Here is a 20,313-nt window from a genome sequence, read left to right as displayed (position 1 = left end):
AGGCATACGGCCCGGAGTTTGTTCGCTGCTTTGTTAAGTGCACGGTACTAGCAGCCATCTCTGAAGTCAGGGGCCCTGCCTACGTTGTCCTTCGTTTCTTGAGGTTTTGAAGCCCAGAGCATAAGTGGACCCATCCAAAACTATCTGTAATCAGGCTAAGACATTTTTTTGCTAGTAACCACAGATGTCCAAGAAAAATTTCAGGAACAGGGTCATTTAGAGGATCACGACATTTTATTTGCATTGCCTGTTCTCAACTATTCCACTGGTCGTGAAGTGAATGGTTCTTACCCTTTGCGAGCACATCTCCTCGGAGTAACTAAGCAGAAATAACAAGTACAGCTGAGTAACCACGCCAAAGTGTTTTCACACGTATGTGAGCTGACTATGAAACCTGGCGCTGTGGTCTCATCTATGTCATATAAAAGTCACTCAGTACCCACAAAATGAGCCTAAGTCCCATTGGTGTGCCAATATCTGAAATCTGTACCCCCACGCATGTCCTTCAAAGGAGGTAGGCGGGGCTCGTGGTGCCCCTGCTCTTTTAAGAAAAGAGAATGGTCACCAGGTCTGTCGGCTCAATTGCTCGATCAAGCCTGCCAAGATTTTTGGCTTTACTCCCTCAAATAACAGGAATGTTTTTCCTATCATTGCTTCCTCCACAAAGTCAACTACATAATTCCTTCTGAAAGTCAAGCAAACCATTCCAAATATTCAGGAGCCCCAAACGGCCAAGGCAAACTTCGGGAAAGAATCTCTTTTTCTTCCAAAATGTAGAAAAACCACATGGCTCAACTCCACGTGTAGTAAACCATGAATCTGGGTTGAAAAGTTCAGCGTGATTAACTCCTGGCTTTGCAGCAGTCTTGTTGATTTTGGCCCCATGTGGGGGATTCTTGTTTATTTGCTCATCAAGTATGTGCCGAAGGGTAGCCAGTTGGAAGGGTCTTTCCATTCAATCGTATTGGAAAAAAATGGGAAGTGCCCTTAGTTTCTCCTTTAGCCTCCAGTCAAGGGTGACTAGTCCCAAACATCCAAAACATTTCCTCTAAACTACGGTTGTTCTTTGTCAGAAGAATGGCTGAACCTCTTACCTACTGAAGCCTCTTCCAGGTTACATTTTTATTTTTATTTTTATTTATTTAAAACAAACAAAAATTTTTTTTTAACGTTTACTTATTTTTGAGACAGAGAGAGACAGAGCATGAACGGCGGAGGGTCAGAGAGAGAGAGAGGGAGACACAGAATCTGAAACAGGCTCCAGGCTCTGAGCTGTCAGCACAGAGCCCGACGCGGGGCTCGAACTCACGGACTGCGCGATCATGACCTGAGCCGAAGTCGGACGCTCAACCGACCAAGCCACCCAGGCACCCCCCAGGTTACATTTTTATAGGAGAATCATTTTTGTCTTCTGCCTCTCGGTTCTTCCTCAGACCAGACATTTTTAGTGATGTTTCTATAATGGAGATGGAGCAAGAGAGAGAGAGAGTGCGAAGCTTCCAAGGGTGGCGTGGAAGAAACGTGTTGCAGAAAGAATAGGGAAGTAGTCAGATGGAGTTTATAAAACCATCAGCTGCTCTTTGGAGTGCTGAGGCTTCGTATCCACAGACCGCAGTAACCCCATGAAACTGGCACCTGTTTCATCGGCAATTCATAAAGGGCAAGACGGGCACAGAGGGGGCAAGTAATCAGCCCAAGCTCACACAGCTAGCGAGCCACAGAGTGAGGACAGGGACAGGGCCGTTTGGTGTCTGAGCTTTGATGCTTGGCCCAGTAAATAGAGGAACAGGGACTAAGAGCCCTCTAAGAACCCACTAGGGACCTACATCAGTCGACATTAGAGACAGGACGGTGTCTAGCCTTTGGGACTAGCAAGATCAGCCACTTTTCTCTGCTCACAGCAGCCCCGCCTCTCTGCACGTTCGGAAGTTTACACAGGACTATTGCTGAGTTTGGTTTCTTTCACTCTTGGCAGGCCTTGCCTGTTCTGTAGCCAAAAGATACATGGCTGTGGCCTGGTTTCAGGTGGCCCGGGCTGCCCACTGGGCCCGCTTGGGGCGAAGGCTTCGCTCCATACTCGATGGAAGTTATTCCCCAACTGTCACCAAATACCCAGCAACAGAAAGTGACGGTGCAGCGCTCTGCTTCCTGCCTTTCCTAGGAATGATGTAATCAAGGGAAGAAATGTAAGGAACAAGGGCACCTGGGGGGGCTCTGTTAAGCAGCCGACTCTCGATTTCGGCTCAGGTCACGATCTCGCGGTTCGTGGTTTCGAGCCCCGCGTCAAACCCCGCACCGGGCTCCGTGCTGATGGTGTGCAGCCTGCTTGGGATTCTCTCTCCCCCTCTCTTTCTGTCCCCCCCCCCCACTCGTGCTCACGTGCTCTCTCTTTCTCAAAATAAAGACATAAAAACTTAAAACAAAGGAAACATATGACACACGGACTGTGTTAGAACCGTCCAGCTGCAGACACAGCCTAACCTAATGAGGCAGCAGCTACGTATCGATATTCATGACCACAGAGGAGAGTGCCAAATTCCCTAAAGCGTATAAGGGAAGAGAGCAGAATAGAGACACCAAAATGCCATGAATTGCTTTAAAGTCCATGAAGCTGGGAATTCCTTTGGAGCTGCCCCAAGGGACCCCATTTTGTACCAATTCTGTGACTCTCAGGATGACAGTCACTTAAAGTCTTGTCAAGTGCGTTTTGGCCACCGTTTAGCAGGTGAAGATATCAGAGGTCTTAGAGACACGGGTGGACCTCCAGGGGCGTTTCTGGGTGGTCCAGGTTGGACTAAAGATATGCTGAGAAGCACAGGCTAGGGTTCTGGACACTCAATCCCACGCAATCAGCACAAATGACCGGTAACCTCTGTTGAACCTGCTTTCCCATCCACAGTGGGAAAGCTGGTAATTCCTTAGGTGTGAACTTTTTCCCTGGAGAAAGAAGCGGTACAAATCCTGCTCTTCTCCCACTAGGAAGAAAAGAGCCCCTAACGGTCCAATGAATGTAGTGCTTTATGTGCCCATTTATCTGGGAATCAGCTCCAATTCACTCATGTGCACATGCATTCATCAAATATTTACTGAGCAGCACCGACTGCTTCTGAGTCAGCACGGGACAAACATGAGTAAGAGAGCGCTGCCTTCCAGACAGTGACGGTGCTGGGAGGTGGGGGGAGGGGGGTGGTTAGATCAGGACACCACCAGCCAGAATGCAAGAGGTGTGCTCAGGAGCCTCAGCATAAATGTCCCGGAAACACACCAACCAGTGTTATGGAATTAGGAGTGGGCACAGACCAGCCAGAGGGAGGAGGCTCGGAGAGGCTTCTTGGAGGGGACAAGCCCATCAGAGGGGGCTCAAGAGACGGAATTTCAATTGGCCCCATGGGTCCGGGCTCCAGCACAAACCACACAGAGAGGCCCGTGGTTTCGGGGGAACATAGAGGGATCCAGGAGTGCTCGGCGCTGCCCGGGGCAGGGGGAGCAGGGGTACCTTGCAGTCACAGCCGATGGGCTTCCCACACTCCTCGCAAGTGCTGGCATACAGAGCCTCAAAGCACCCAATGCAGTAGGGGCTCTCCTCCCTCAGGATGTACTTCTTGCCAAAGAGAGATTCTTCACAGTGGTGGCAGTCAAAGCGCTCTGTCATCATGACGCCCGGCTTTTCAACGACCTATCAGAAAGAGAAAATATAGGTTCCTGTGAGCACACTCCCGATGCCTTCCTGCTGTCATCTTTAGCCAAGGGATGGGATCCCCTCCGGGCAAAGAACTGGAACTCACCCTTTCAAAGGTTGGAATTTTCGGTAATACTTAAAAAAAAAAATTAGTTTGGGGGCCATTTTGTTGCTTGAACGCATTTCACTGCCTTAAACATCCCCTCTCTCGTTGACTGTGTCACAAAAAGCTTTGTCAATTTTGGACACAGAGCTCTCATCCGGGCAGGGCTGGGTCTATGCTTCAAACGTGTGACGCAGCCTCACATCTTCCCTTTCTCCCTGCCCCCAAAATAGAAAGGCTGAGATAGAAACAATATGTTCATTTCTATAAAAAGATTTTCCATGAGCTCCCCTTTATCATGCATAAATTTGAAGAGTAAGAAACCAGTGCCCAGAGGGAGGGGCCTCAGGAGTTGGTAAACCTGAGAGGCCAAAAGAGCATTACCCTTGACCTTGAGAAGACATTGGGAAGCAAAACCTGCCCTTGCACTAGAGAAACTGCCATACGTCCCTGGGGACGAGTCACTTCTTCCCTATGAAAACATAACCCTTCCGAGGCCCAGGTAATCCAGACAGCAGAATAAAGGGGAAGGCCGGCTTCCAAGAACAGAGATTATCACACAGTGGGAAATGCAGTGACTGCGGTAAATGGCTTTCCAGGCAACACCTCGCGCCTTTCAGAGAGGAACAAGAATGCATCTGTGTGCCAGTCACTCTGCATTTTTTCCAGGGTGAGCATAGAGTGCACAGGCAGAAGGGGACGAGGAGGGGAGGAGGACGGCAGGACGAGCTTCTCAGCTCACCTCATGTGCTGTTCCCCTACAAACATGTTAGAGCTGCCCCCCAAAACAAGCCACTATGGGTGTACTTGGGACGAGACGTGCCTCTGGGGCGTTAACAACACAGACTCGGTCTTCTTCAGTATTTTCTCAAGTGGCAATATGTAATTTGCTCAGTGTGCACAGTTTTACAAATTGTTAAACCGGTAGACTGACGACTGTAACTCTGAGCCATGTTTCGCGAACTCTAATTACACTGGGATCGATGTCCAGAGCTTTCAAACCATCTTAAGAGTGAAATTCGGGAATAATAGCCTGTGGTGCAAAAAAAATATCGCTGCCTGGTTTATGATCACGGCAAATTTGATAGCGTTTATTAATTTTGTGCTCTTGTATGTCCAAGGTCCTGACAACAATAAGCAAAGAACTAAACCTCCTTCAAGCACCCGTACTTGGTTATTTCTGTGTTTATAGAACAATGTTTTTCCAAGAGCGTTAAACGCGCAGCTGGACACATGTGGCAGGATTCAACCTTCTAAACGGCTCTTCCCGGAGTTAAAGAAAACATTGTCTGGATATTCTTGTGATAACATTACAATACGAAGCTCTTGTGCACTTGAATTATTCTTCTGAAACCCAATGTATAAATATCCTTTGTGCTCAGGCCATCTCGGGTTGCAGCAGCTATGTTGGCTGAAGATTCAATGCTTTCCTGTAATTCCTTAGTTATTGGCTCCTGAAAGTGGCAATTGTTTATATCATCATAATTGGGAGCTGTGTTTCCAACATTTATATTTTTCCAATAAACATCGCCGTGTACCTGCGGAACCAGAGGCGGCCTGCCTATTCTTCTCACAAAAATGTAAGAGTAAGGATTTGAGGGCTTGAAATAAGAATAATGAAAGGAGACAGAACGATAAACTGTACAATTTTAAAAGGTGGAAACACATCTCGAGAGGATCTACAACAACGGCCTCATTTTACGGATGGAGGAAACCAGGGCCCAGGAATATTAATGAGAAAAGAGGATTCACATGAGCTTTCCCCAAAAGTTAGAAAGTTAGAGAAAAGCCATCTAAGTTAGAAAACAACAAACTCCCAGTCTAAATCAAAAAGTGGTTCCACGTGGGTTCGGACAAAGCACAGATGGTGCGAGGGAAAGGATGCAGACAGCACCAGCCGCTTCTCCAGAGACCCTTCCTATGTTCTCGAGCCAGTGAAGGGGGTGAATTTCCTCAAGGTAATGATCATGATGCTCTTCGGGTACCTGCCACATGTGCTTTCTACCTCCTCCAGTTCCACGGGCCTGGGACAGAAATCATCTATGGGAGTAAACTCTAAGAACTGGTAGGGCTCCCCATCTGCTCAAAGTATGACAGAGGCTCTCCAGAGACAGATGTCATTGGCACTGGCACCTACTCCCAGCAGGACTAGAGTAGTAGCGACCACCTGCTCAGAGGGTCCAAATGGGATTCTCATGATGGTGGATCTCTCTCCCACCTTGTTCCTTGTCTTCCCTCAGAAGTCACTGCAATTTTAAGGATCAGGAGAGCACTTCTGTCAAACCAATGGGTTTAGGTGTAAAATGAGCACCCATTACTGTTGAGGAGCAGAGAAAGGTACACTTGATCTGAGATGGTCCTCTTGAGGGTTCCCAGAGAATTATGTGAAGCACAGACCCTGAGAGTCAAAGTAAGTTGCTCATAAGCTAATGAGAAAACAGAGACCTTCCCTGCTTTTTTTATTTTATTATTATCTTTTTAAATTTTGAATACGGAAAGAGAGAGAAAGCAAGTGGGGGAGAGGGGCAGAGAGAGAGAGAGAGAGAGAGAGAATCTCAAGCAAGCTTCACATTCAGTGCAGAGCCTGACATGGGGCTTGATCCCATGACCTTGGGATCATGACGAAATCAAGAGTCAGACGCTCAACCAACTGAGCCACCCAGGCGCCCCCAAAGAGCTTCTCTTCTATCAGAGTATTTAATACCGATTTTCCCTTAATTAACTGCTACCAAATAGAATATTCTTTTTCCTTTCCTTTCCTTTCCTCTCCTTTCCATCCTTCCTTTCTATGGCGTGGACGAGTGGGAGAGGGGCAGAGAGCGAGGGAGAGAGAATCCCATGCAGACTCCGTGCTGTCAGAGCACAGCCTGATTCGGGGCTCAAACTGACAAACGGTGAAATCATGCATGACCTGAGCCGATATCAAGAATCAGATGCTCAACTGACTGAGCCACTCAGGTGCCCCGTACAACATTCTTTTTTAAAAAGTGTGTATTTAAAGTTACACTATCAATCTTAAGCTTCTTTTTAATGAAAAAAAAAAAAAACAAAAAACAAAAACCATATATCTATCATCCTACATTAGAAGGTTCCTGTAACTTTGTATTTTTAAATCTATAGAACACCTGATTATTCATTCCAGAGGCGTCAGTGGAGCTGGAACTGTGTGTCAGAGGTTGTGGAAAGTGCTGGAGATACAAAGATGAATACGATACAGGCCCTCCCTGAAAGAACGCATAGTCTAGTGTGGAAAACAGATACACAGGTGATCCCTGAAACATGCGGGGGTTGGGGCACCAACCCCTGAGCAGTCAAAAATCCACGTGTAACTTTTGATGTCCCCCCAAACCTAACTACTAATAGCCCACTGTTCACTAGAAGCCGTGCCAATAACACACAGTTGCTTCACATGTATTTTGTATATTATATGCATTTAATACCGTGTTCCTACAATGAAATAGGCTAGAGAAAAGAAAACGTCACTTAGAAAATCGTAAGGAAAAGCAAATACGTTTACTGTGATGTACTGCGTTTACTGGGACAAAAAAAATCGGTGTACAAGTGGACCCGTGCAGTTCAAACCCCTATTGTTTAAGAGTCACCTGTGCATCAGATGATAAAGCTCCATGCTCAGGGCAGTGATGGAGAGACACAATGAGGGTCCTCTGGGAGGGCAGGAGAGGCTTCCCAGACATGTCTCTCTCCTTGTGCTGGAGAAGGATAAGCCAGATGATGACTGCAGGCCAGAGGGCGGAGGGCAGAGGGGTGATAAGGAGCAGGGTAGGGTATTTGTAGAGGAAGCTGTAAAGGTAGTCAAAGTTCAAAGACAGGAGGGCCTCTACTCTTGACCGTGAACTTGGCTTTGCCCTGTAGGCAATGGGTAATAGGAGGCCCAGCTGAGAGTTCACTGCGTAAAGGCCCGACTTTGCCAAGGGGGGTGAGGAAGATGAAACTGAGGGGCAGTGACTCCTTAGAAAGTTTCCAGGGTGTCGGGGTCTCCTTCCGAGTCATTTCTTTAAATAAAAATAGGACACCCCGGTTCTGTAAGGATTTTTTTTTTCCCCAACCTCCTCGTGTACCATGGCTTCCCCCCTCTGAACCTGCGCGTCCCCCTGACGGGTTAGACTGGGTTCCCGGCCATTACCCGGGACACAGAAGTGCTGAAAGGTGAGCGGCAGGGTGCAAGGACGTACCTGAACACAGGGCGTGGCTGCTGACTTGCTGTTACATTGAACCTGGAGTTCTCATCCCTTCCCAGGGGGAAGCCGTTCTCTGAGGTCATTCCCCCTCCAGCTCAGAACGAGCCGGGCATTTGAAAAAGCTGGCTGGCAGGGTACAGGCGTGGCTCCAGGCCCAGCTAACTGCACTGGGTGAGGCGAGCCCCGGGCATCGGGTTCTCAGCGTCTCCCCCGAAGGCCAGCTTTCGGGCAGGTATAAAATGAAAGGCTCCGAGTGCACTGGAACCGTGATGCACAGTCCATAGGCTTAGGGGGTCCTGGTGGTTTGGTCGGTTAAGCGTCTGACCCGATTTTGGCCCAGGTCATGATCTCACAGTTCGTGAGTTCGAGCTCCACATCGGGCTCCTCAATGACAGCGTGAGGCCTGCTTGGGATCTTCTCTCTCCCTCTCTCTTTGCCCCTTCCCCGCTTGCGCTCATGCTCTCTCTCTCTCTCTCTCTCAAAATAAATAAATGAACTTAAAGAAAAGTCCACAGGCTTATATAGGTGGGTTATTTTTATCTTTGCAGATTTATTTAATTTTATTTATTTAATTAAAAAAAATTTTTTTAATGTTTATTTTTGACAGAGAGAGAGAGAGAGAGACAGGGCATGAGTGGGGCAGGGGCAGAGAGAGAGGGAGACACAGAATCTGAAGCAGGCTCCAGGCTCTGAGCTGTCAGCACAGAGCCCGACACGGGGCTCGAACTCACAGACTGCGAGATCGTGACCTGAGCTGAAGTCGCACGCTCAACCGACTGAGCCACCCAGGTGCCCCTATCTTTGCAGATTTAAAAACCATGAAGCAAAGTTTGAGAGCGGGGGTGTCAGAGCTGGGAACACAGAACAGAAACACAGAAAAGGGGAGAAAGAACGGAGGATAAACAAGGTAGAAAAGACACAAGGACATTAAAAGCAAGAAGTTCGTGCCTTTTTTTTTTTTTTTTTTTACCAGAGAAATGTCTTGGGAATAGAGGGAGGTGGCTGGCAGGCTGGCCAGGTGCCTGGCCTGGCCTTCCCAGAGGGAGGCTGGGTGGGCCACAGAAGCTTGCCTGAAAAAGCCGGGTTTGTAAAAGAGGTTGCCCTTAGGCACTGTCTTCTAAATTCCATTGATTCAGCTACCAACTCCGAACTGACCGCTGAGGTGCCATTTTCCTCTTCCCCTGGAGACCCAAGTATTTCTCTGCATTAGCCCTGGTTTGCAAGACTTCTCTAACAGTCATTCCTAAAAAATGAAATATCTGCAATATTCCCCAATCCTGCTCACCACACTGAGCAGCAGTGCCCGTAAGTCAGTCCCTGCTGAAACCGTGTCCATCTTTAAATGACCCAGGCTGGAAAATTCCATTGCTTGTCAACAGTCAAACAGAACTTTTTTGCAGAGAATTCAGAAAATCAGTCTGTTGCATGTGGGCTCTGCCTGCTTAACATTCTCTCTCCGTCTGTCCCCATCCCCACTTGCTTGCTCTCTCTCTAAAATTAAAAAAAAAATTTTTTTAATACAATGCTTTCATGACACTACGTGACATTGTGATCACCTGTGTCCCTCACCAAACCGTAAGTGCTGTGAAGGCAGGCATACTGCTGTGGCCTCGCCAGCAGGTGACAAACACAGGGTCAGGTGCTTCTAAAGACTTGTGGAATGACTGAAGAAATGGATGGAGAGTACAAATACGTGGGCCAAAATCGACAGTGAAAACGAGGAACGTGTTATGTGAACGATCCGCGCTGCATACCAAACCCAAAATGTAATGCGGTTTGGCATCTGATGCCGTGAAAATTTCCTAACGTCACTGACCCTGAGCTTCATTCCTCCTCCTCTGTCCCTGGCCTCTTTCCACCTTCCAGATAAACTGCTTCTTCCACAGCAGGCAGAATTTTTCCTACTGGGTTTGGATTCTACATCCATGTGTACACACAGCTGCACAGCCCGGGAGAGGCCTGGTGGGGTCAAGAAGCAAAAACCAGCCAGCTTGGACGCTTCCAAGCATCTCTGCAAAGAACGTGCTAGACACCCTGCCACAGGTTCCAGATATCAGGGAAAGGTGCTGGATGTTCTGCACAGACACATATACACATCCAAGGGCCTCATCCAAGGGCACAGGCTCTCATACCTGGCACTGCAGCCAGAGAACATTCTGCACCAGTTTGCTTTCCTATGGACAGAAGTATTGACACACAGGGCACCTGGGTGTCTCACTCAGTTGAGTGTCCAACTCTTGATTTCAGCTCAGGTCAGGATCTCACAGTTCCTGGGTTCGAGCCCTGCATCAGGCTCTGTGCTGACAGCACGGAGCCTGCTTGGGATTCTCTCTCTGCTCCTCCCCCTGCTCACGTGCTCTCTCAAAATACATAAAAAAAAAAGTAGTATCGACACACAGACATGGCTCACTTCTAACACTGCTTATAAAACGCATCTAGCTGAACTGTTTCTTTTCAATCAAAATTCTGGTGGACGAGAGCAAGGTGCAAGTTCAAAGAGTTTGCTATTAGAAAGAATATAATTATGTATTTAGAATCAATGTGAAATCGATTTTTAGATGGTTGGTAAGGTGTAAGATTGACAAGGTCTACCACTATGTGATATACGTACTGATTAATTTAATGAGCCTTTATCAAGTATGTGGGCCGGGCTCAGGGATGTTTTATAATTTGGTTATAGAAACTAGTAACTTTCAAAAACTTAAAATCTTGATTCGTCTCTGATGGTTTTACGAAAGGTTTTGTGTGAAAGACAATGCTTGACTCAGGTAAACCACGGTCTTCCAGGTTACCTCTGGAATACTGAATAATAGAATGAAATGGGAAAATAATAAATGCCCAGTGTTTGACCTTAAGTCCATGATACAAGAACGGTAATACTGCTTTGATGTCCTACGGACTTTTAAATCCACTCGATAAGAATGTATTAAGTAACCACTATTCTCCACGTACTGTTTTAGGCACTGGGAGACTGTGATAGAACATACGATCTCTTAAAGAGTTCCAGAATAGATCTAGCTCCAAAGAATTCAAATCACTTTCAGGATACTAGCTTGTAATTTAATCTCAAAACACGTCAGTTCAGTCAACGGGACACAAGCATAATTATGGCAGGCTGCCTCAGGCTCATAAATCACCCCAGGGTGGGGCTTCGGGGGAGGCCCCACCTTATAGTTCTACCACCACCTTCCCGGGAACATGGAAACACATTATTCATGCTTTGTTCCCACAGGAACAAAATGAGATCCGCTCACTCTCTCTCATCAGTCTGCCCCAGTCTCCAAAAGGCAGCTCATTGTGTACTTTCTGCCTGCCCGGCCTTCCATCTGCTATGAGCCCCTACCAGCCTCTTTCTGTAGCGAACCCCACCGCCCATGACGCCCATGGCCTTTTCCTTCTCCCAGTCCTTTTCCTTCATGGTGTTTCTTCAGCACACTGCGTGGGGATCCTATCAGGACAGGCTGGCACAGCTCCTACGGCTGGCCAATTCTCATTGTTCCAAAAGCTGTATCAACGAACCCAGATGGACCCATTTTCTTTTTGACTACAAACCTAAATATTTCCAGATGTCAAGGATGCCCTGTGATTATTCGTTTTATTTACCCACAAAAAAACAGGGAAGCCACCTCTCTTACTGTCACAGGCATCACTTGTCTCACTTAGTACCATCAGCCTAAACACCCTGAAGCCACAGACTAACTCGAAGTAAACTTAGGGATCATGAAGGCCAAGGACGAGCGTGATGACACATGACGTCCAAGTTCAGACGAGGTGTGAGAATCACCCATGAGAACCATGACACGTCAGACGCTGCCCAGACGTGTCATTAGATCTCTAGGAGGGGATCACATTTTATAGCAGAAAGAAAATCAATACCACCGGCAGCAAAGTAGCCATGGAATCTTAAAAAAAACAAGACTGATTGCTGGTGGGAGAATTTTTAAGCAAAATTACTGGAGAATTGCATTCGATTCTCTAGAGAAACAGAACTCATAGGATACATACACATATACACATACATATATATTTATATATATACAGAGATTTGTTACAAAGAATTGACTCACACTATTATGGAAGTCCCAAGATCTGTGGAAGGCCGGAGAGCCAGAAGGGCCAATGATGTCAGTTACAATTCAAAAGTCAGCAGGCCCAAGACCCAGGAAGAGTTGAGTTTCAGTTCAAGCCCAACGGCTGGAAAGGACCAATATCCCAGGTCTGCAGTTAGGCAGGGAAAGTGCCCTCTTAGGTAGTCTCCTTTTCAGTCTGAGTCTGAAGGCTGTAAAAGATTGATATCCCAGTCCAACAGTCAGGCAAGAGGAATTCCCACTTGCTCAACCTTCATGGTCAGGTCTTCAACTGATTGGATGAGGCCCACCCATATTGGGAGGGGCAATCAGCTTCACTCAGAAACACCCTCATAGATACACCCAGGAAGTGTCTGAACACTTGTCTGGACATCCTATGGCCGGCCCAGTCAAGTTGACATAAAATTAACCATCACAGGGGCCAAAGTTGAAATCCACAATTCAGGATAACAGAGGTGCCTGGTAACTTGCCCCAAAGTCACAGTGCCAGCTTGATCTCCTGGAAGACCAGGCTCTCGGTCACTAGAGAAGAGCCCGGAAAATTTTGTGTCAAGGTGGTCATCTTCAGGCAGTGGGCTCTCAGTATAATCCCACATGATAAATGGGCTTTGATAAAATTCTCATAATAAAACTACACAGGAAGTATCCCGTATCTGTTTTTGTTCACTCAAGTTCAAGGAACTTTGTATCTTAGGGCCTCTGAGCCAGAGAGCAGCTTATCTACTCCAGCCCCCTTGTTGACAAATGAAACAATCCCAGCCCCAGAGGCTGGGTAACCCACCCTTGATGCAGGACAGAAATAAAACCCAGGCCTCCTACTGCCCAGCCAAACTGCTTTTCAATATCCAAGAGGGCTTTTTTTTGTGTGCAAACCAGATTTCCCGCAGTACTGGAAGTAATTTACAAGCACTCATGGGTCAAAGTATGCAGCATAAGGCCTCACTGAAATATACACGTATGCTCCCAAACTCAGCCTCTCCAATTAAGCTGCCTGGGGTCAGATCAAAGGACCACCATTTACTGTCTGGGAAACCTTGAGCAAGTTATTCTGATCTCTCTGTGCTTTACTTTATCTGCAAAGACAAAGATGATGTCAACATATACACTGCTTATGACGTGCAGCCTTGATAACAACCCTTCAAGCAAGCCACTATCACCTCCCTGTTTCCCAGCTGAGGAAACTGAGGTACCAAGAGATAAGGTGACTTAGCTAAGGTTGTACAGCTAGACTCCGAGGAATGTGATGTCAGGGAGCCTTGTTCCAACCGCGCATGTCCACCAGCCTATCACACCTGCCTTACAGCATATTTGTGAGGACTGAATGAGACTGAATGTCAGTGCCTAGAACAGTGCCTGATCTATAATAAACCACTTTAGCCCCTCCCCCCTTTTTAAGTAGGCTTCACGCACAGCACAGAGCCCAACACGGGGCTTGAACTCACGACCCCAAGATCAAGACCTGAGCTGAGATCAAGAGTCAATGCTTAACTGACTGAGCCACCCAGGCACCCTGATTTAGCCCTTGTCAATGTGCTGCTGTGCAGAAGCATGTTAAAACATGGCACCATAATAAACACTGTAGAAACCCAATTCTATATACAGTTGGCCCTTGAAAAACACAAGTTTGAACTGTGCGGGTCCACTTATATGCAGCTTTTTTTTCCCCATAAATAAAGCACTGTGAATGTATTTTCTCATGATTTTCTGAATAACATTTTCTTTTCTCTAGCTTACCTTATTGTAACAATACGGCGGTCAATACATACAGTATATAAAATATGTTAACTCTTTATGTTATCAGTAAGGCTTCGAGGCAACAGTAGGCTATCCGTAATTACACTTCTGGGGAGTCAAAACTTATACGTGGATTTTCAACTGCATGGGGGGTCAGCACCCCTAACCCCCACATTGTTTGGGGGGTCAAATGAATTAACTGATAACCCTTAAAAATTCAGAGTGAGCGAATTCAGAGGAAAACACTGTGAAACAAATTTACATAAATGTACCTTGGTTTTATGGAAGTTGAATTGTCAGACTAGAAATCCCTGTACTTCTAAGACTTGCTTCAGATGTTCCGGATATCAGAACTTCCCCCCTCTAACATATTATTGCAAAACACAGGTAAGCAAAGCTAGTGCAAGAGGTAGCTGGCCTCGTTTTGAACACAGTTCTCCTGATTCTAAGCCCAAACTGTGATTTATTACCTCCCAAAGTAAGTGCAAGGGAGCACAGCCCCCTAAGTGCACATCATGGTAGGCAGCTGAATACATTTCATTTAATCTGGGCTAGACCAGTTGCAATGGAAGCCCAAACTGGGGTCTGAAGATAAGATAGGATTCATTGTTGATTACCTAAGAGACAACATTTAACCCGAAATTTCAGGTGTGCTAAAATATCATACAAGTGGAACTTAAGATCAGAGTGTTTCTCGTTTAAAATAGGCCCATATTTTAAAATCTGATAGTTCAGTCTTTTATGTTCTGCCCAAGTCGGTGCCTGAGGTCCCATCGCAAGCTGCACATCTTTGGACCTAAGGGAAATGCCTCGGACACCGCCACTGGTGGATGGCAACCAGCTTGCTGGCCCCGACAACTCGCTCACACTCGCTCACACTCCAGAGTCCTGGCCTCTGGGAAGGGCGGGGATGGTCACCTCCCCGCGCTCGGACCCGCGGCCAGCCCTCACCCAGGGCCCGCCGGGAGCTGGCTGTACCCTCGCTCCCACCCGGCGATCCGCCTGGCCAGGACTCAGACCAATGTTTTCCCTCCCAGGATCCGGCGATGGGTCTCCCCCCCACCCCTAGGATCCAGCGTTGCCCCCTCCCCCCCACTACAGCGCCCCAGCCGTCCCTAACACAGTTCAGCTCCCCTCTCCCCTCTCCCAGGTGTCCCCACAGTTCTACTCCCCTCAGGCCGGCCTTTCTCGGGGTCTACCCCGCGAATTCACTTCCCTCTCCCCGGGAGTCCCCACGGTTCAGCTTCCCTTTACCCGGGTCTCCCCCAAGCCTTGGCTCCCTTCTCCCTGAGCGTCCCCAAGGCTCAGCTCCCTTCCCCTGGGTCTCCCTCCAGGCTCGGTTCCCCTCTCCCAGGTGTCCGCACGCTTCTGCTCCGCTCAGCCTACATCATCCCTCAGCTGTGCTCCCCTCTCCCAGGGGTCCTCACGGTTCCGCTCCCCCTCCCCCGCCTGGGTCTCCCCCGCCTGGGTCGCCCCCGCAGACGCCCCCCTCTCCCCGGATCTCTCCAAGGTTCGGCTTCCCTCTCCAAGGGTCTCCCCCGCGTCCGGTCTCCAGGTCGCCCCCAGGGCCGGGGTCCCCTCCCCAGGTGTCCGCTCGCTTCCGCTCCCCTCTCCCGGGTCTCCCCCGCGTCTCGGCTGCAGTCTCCCCGGCCCTCACGCGGCCTGGCCGCCTGGTCCCCAAGCTGTGGGCTCCCCGCGGAGGGCGCGGACGGAAGGCACTCACGGCGCGGCGCGGGCGGGCTCCGGGGACCCGGCGGGCGTGCGTCCCGGGGCGGCGGCGGCGCGGGCGTGCGGCGGGGCGGCCGGCCGGGTGGAGCGCGGCGGCTCCCGCCCGAGAGAACCCCCGCCGTGTCATTTGACCATATAAGGAGACGCACGCCTCCTTGGCGCCGGCGGCGCGGGCTCGGCGCTGGGGCAGCCGCGCGGGGGTGCGGCGGCCGGGGCGCGCCTGCGGACCCCGACTCTTTGTTTGCTTTGGGCTACGCTTCCCCCCCCCCCCCCCGGTCTCTGGCGCACGGGGGCTACGGGAGCTTCGGCCCCGGCGTCGGCTCACAGGGCCGAGTTTGGGGCCAGAGCCGCGCGCGGGCCGCCGCTGCCGCCCCCCAGGGCCCGGCCGGGGCGCAGCGGCAGGGGTCTCCCCACGCCCGGGTCCCGGGAACGCCAGGCCCGCGGAAGCCTGAGGGTGGGGGGGTGGGGGGGGGGGTGGGCCGGGCTGCTGAAGCGGGGGCTGCCGATCAGCTCGTGCGGCGGCAGGAGGACAGCGCCTGGGGTGTACTTGCGCCCTGGGCCTTTTCCTCCTGACCCCGCAGACCCCCCTCGGTCACGACCTGCGCCTAGCAGATGGCCCGAAGGAATGGATAATGCCAGGTTCTTTGTTCCACGGGGCTGGGGCCCGGGGAAGGGCCAGCCGCCCCCCCCCCCCCAACTCCTGGGGCCCGAGGGCTGTTTGGACTTTCTGTCCTTCCCTTGAGGGCGAGAAAACAAAGGTGAGGGGGAGAAAGTGCCTCCCACACTGAAAGCCCAGCCCTTGTGCCTGAAGCCCACACTTAGTGGGGACAGATGGCACCGCTCAACCTGCAGAACAGAGGGCACAGGCTGCGTCCCACGCCTGGGGAAGGGGGGCATCGAGACAGAAATGTTGGCTCTTGAGTGGGTGGCCAGCCTCCGCCCGCAGACACGCGGGAAGATGAGCTGATGGGGCCGCCGCAAAGGCAGAGCAGAAAGACGGTGGGCAGGCATCCTATATTTAACAATCTGTGCTCCTCAAAGGAGGAAGAACGATTTGATTGTTCTTTCTTTGTGGATGCTCAGGGTCTGCTGGTATTTTAGACTCCCAGTGGGTCTCCATCATGGAATCACAGAACTTGAGAGTCCCAGCCACTGTCACTCTACCTGAGATCTCCTTTGATTCTCACCCCCTTAAGATAAGGATTAATATTCCAGTTTTATGGTGAGGAAATCTCAGCTCAGAGAGATTTGTTCAAGGCCTCCTGAGAATAATTACGCCGGCTGAGATTTGACCTGGAGTCTTTCCATAGGCAAAGCCACGCAGGTAGCTTGCAGGAAGAGAAAGTCACTCCAGTGCCCCCACCCCCCCCAACCCGGAGGGCTGAGACTTGCCACAGCTGTGAGCCCACCCAGCCTTCCTTCCCCCATTCCTCCCGGACTCTACAGGTTCTCAACAAGAACGGGAGCTTGGGCTCCAGACCTGCATTCCCACTGATGGAGCAGGACAGTATCTTCAGCAAAGTGTGTATAGACAGTTATCTAGATTTGTTGTCTGTATAGTTGCAAATTACAAAATAATCTCCGGGGGGGTGGGGGTTCGTGGGGGAGGGATCAAAAGATTTAACTAGCTGCAATGAACAGCGTGGACTTGAATGGATTCTGAAACACAGAAAAAACTATTTCAAAAATCAATTTTCATGAGACACTTTGGGGTAGTGTGGCCCTAACAAGATAGTTGATGATGTTGATACATTAGTATTAATTTATTTTAGGTGTGATGATGAAGTAATACACATATTTTAAAAGCCCCTGGTTTTCAGAAATAGTGCCAAAATATCTACCAATGAAATAACATTATGTCTGAAATTGTTTCAAAATACATTGAGGTGGGGGGTGGGGCCAGTATATGAAATAGTATCAGCCATGGATTACCGGTAACTTGAAGCTGGGTGATGGGGTGTGGGGTTCATTATACTAGTCTCTTTCCTTTGGTAATACTTGAAAAATTATGTAATGGAACATTTTTTTTTAATTACAGATGCACATACCATTTGGTTTTGACCCAGGATTTTCCCTTACAGGAAATTATCTTACAGATAGACTTGCTCATGTGTAAACTGATACTATACAAGAGTAGTCCTTGTGAAATTCTTCGTATCAGCAAAATATTGGACCATGCTATATGTTCATCAACAGGGATATGGTAAATATTTTAGAGTTATTTCTATTCATAGCTCTTAAAAAGAACAAAGTAGCTATATTTATTGATTTGGCCTGATCTCTGAGTTATGTCCATGGAAACAACAGTAGATAGTAACCAGCCATTTGTGTTGAGAAAGGAAAAGAGGAAGACCACGTATATTAGTAATAGCGGTCTCTGGGGAGATCTGGGGAGCTTGGGGTCAGGAGGGGAAGGGCGATTGAGTTTTACTCTATACCCTTTTGTTTCTTTTAAACTTTGAGCTGTGTAAATATTCAAAACATAACAATATTTTTCCAATTAAAGCAACATGTGCTCCTTTTTAAGACAAATAGGAAGCAAATTTGTTAAATAGAATTTATAGAAAATCAAGGTTTGCTGGAAGTAGTGGCAAGAGAAATACAATTCTAAGCTGAATGATAAGTACTTTTCTGAACAATTTTAATCAAAGGACAACTATTTTAAAAACAGTTTGCTCACATGTAAAATGGGTGAATAACATACTTGGCAAAATTGTTGGAAAGATCCTTTGAGATGACTCATAAACCACTAACCAGTGGTTAGTCCTTGGCCATAGTAGACACTCAGTAAATATGAGTTTTTATTCCATGGTAATTTTTTTTTAAGTTTATTTACTTTGAGAAAAAGAGAAAGAGAGCGAGCGGGAGAGAGAAAGAGCGCACGCGCACACGCATGCGCAAGTGGGGGAGGGGCAGAGAACAAGAAGGAGAGAGAATCCCAAGCAGCCTCTGTACTGTCAGCACTGAGTCCCACTTGGGGATCAAACTCTGGAGAGATCATGGGATCCTGCCTTGAGCTGAAATCAAGAGTCAGCTACTCAACTGAATGAGCCACCCAGGCAGCCCATATTCCATGGTATTTTATTTGATGGTAAAGTGGAGATGAATTCGGAATAAGAGGGAAATGTGGAGGTGGTGAGAAGGTACAATCTTCTAGTTGTAAAGTAAGTCCTGACGATGTGATGTGCAGCATGGTGACTATCGCTAATAATACTGTATTGTATATTTGAAAGTTGGTAAGAGAGTAGATCATAAAAGCTCTCATAACAAGAATAAAATGTAACTGTGATGGATGTTAACTCGACTTATTGTGATCACTTAGCAGTATCTTTGAATATCACATCAGCATGCTGTCCACCTGAAACTAACATAATATTATACGTTCCGTATATCTCAATAAAAAAAAGGGAAGGAAACAGACTTAGTTCTCATCCAGAAGGAAGGAATAAAGTTGAGGTTGTATTCTAAAGATAAAAGATTTGTCTTTTTGAGAGAAAAGTTCTCTGCTGCGGATACAAGTCTAATTCATGGAGGAAAGAAATTAAGAAATTATATTCTCTGGGAAAGGCACAGTGGCAACTGTGATAGGTAGTTCACGCTTCTCATGCTAATTTCAACTCTCCTGTAATTCCCTCAGCCACCACGCCTTAACTTCTTCCTCTGCCACGGGGGTGGTTTCAGGGATGGAGTAGCTAGGAAGCAGGGAAAGAGAGGGAAGGCTGTAGGGAGTGGGCCAGCGGTTCTCAGAGTATGGTCAGGGACCAGCAGCATCAGGGTCAACCAGAAAATGGTTAGAAGTAAACATTCTCTGTGTTTTAACAAGGCCTCCAGGTAATTCTGATGACTAATAGTGCCTTGAGGTAAAATACTCCCTAGGGGTTCCAACTCTGGACACAAGTAATTTACCAGAAACCCACATGTTAGTTTCTAGGGGTGGGGGAAGTGGAAATAGATTCACTAAACATAGACTGGGCTTTGGAACTCTAAAATCCAATTAAGTGCAAGTATTACTCTGCCAGGTACTTACAGGAGGGAAGTACAGGCAGAAAATTCACAAGGCAAACCCTTGCAGCCTGTATGTCAGTGATACAGATCTGAAGCCTAATTCCTCTCCTCTGAAAGGCCCTGAGAGGAAGGCACTGCTTCTGGGAGGGTAGTCAGACCTGATGGTGGGGGGAGCAGGTGGGCGAGGGGCACACAGGCAGGGGCCTCCTCCTGACCTTGGCCACCTCCAGGGTACTAGGAGACCTGACCATCACCGGGAAGAAAGGGACAACACAAAAACATGGGTGGAAGGTCAGACCTCCCTATGTCCTTACCCTAACTGGCCATTTCAATGAGGATTTTTATAGCACTTCTCACAGGCAGAACTCTGCCCACTCAAAGCCTGGGCAGGAAACTGTTGGATGATTTGCCCTTGATTCAGAGGTAATCATTCTTAATTGCCTCAGATAGTTGGAGGATGAGTGTCTAACATCATAAAAGCTGGCGGTCAGCCCTGAGTTCTTGCTATGCTCCCAGGAGGGAAAAGGGGTCGGGGGCAGGTCTGTGCGCGTCTGCCTACCCATGACATGGCGCCACCCCAGGATGCTGGCTAAGGCACATGGGCTCACTTTTTCTAAAAGTATCATTTGCCTGGATAGAATAGGAACACTTCTGTCAAAGTCGACCGTGCAGGCAGGACGCTCACCTGTCTGTGCCCATGAGCTTGGTCCCAATGTCCCCTCCAGCAAACTGAGGAATTTGGTCTGGTTACACTACAGCTCTGTTCTTGTAGCTTGT

General features: G+C 48.4%; 1 protein-coding gene across 3 annotated transcripts in view; it reads right to left on the bottom strand.

The window, feature by feature from the left end:
- FHL2 (four and a half LIM domains 2) overlaps positions 1–20,313 on the bottom strand; it is a 66,036-nt gene that overhangs the window by 19,240 nt on the left and 26,483 nt on the right. The window contains exons 2-3 of one of the 3 annotated variants that reach the window (XM_053200365.1): positions 12,049–12,260; positions 3,497–3,676 (exon numbers count right to left, since the gene is read on the bottom strand). In XM_053200365.1, coding sequence (XP_053056340.1) covers positions 3,497–3,655 — 159 coding nt within the window. In that variant the 5' untranslated portion in view covers positions 3,656–3,676; positions 12,049–12,260. Of the gene's footprint in view, positions 1–3,496; positions 3,677–3,785; positions 3,956–12,048; positions 12,261–20,313 lie in introns of those variants that run through there. The other 2 variants (XM_053200366.1, XM_027069384.2) reach the window with 2 other exon arrangements.

This window comes from Acinonyx jubatus, chromosome A3, assembly GCF_027475565.1.
Source record: "Acinonyx jubatus isolate Ajub_Pintada_27869175 chromosome A3, VMU_Ajub_asm_v1.0, whole genome shotgun sequence".
Taxonomy (NCBI): domain Eukaryota; kingdom Metazoa; phylum Chordata; class Mammalia; order Carnivora; family Felidae; genus Acinonyx; species Acinonyx jubatus.
Note: the sequence above shows the minus strand (reverse complement) of the source record. Positions and strands in the feature narration are given on the sequence as shown.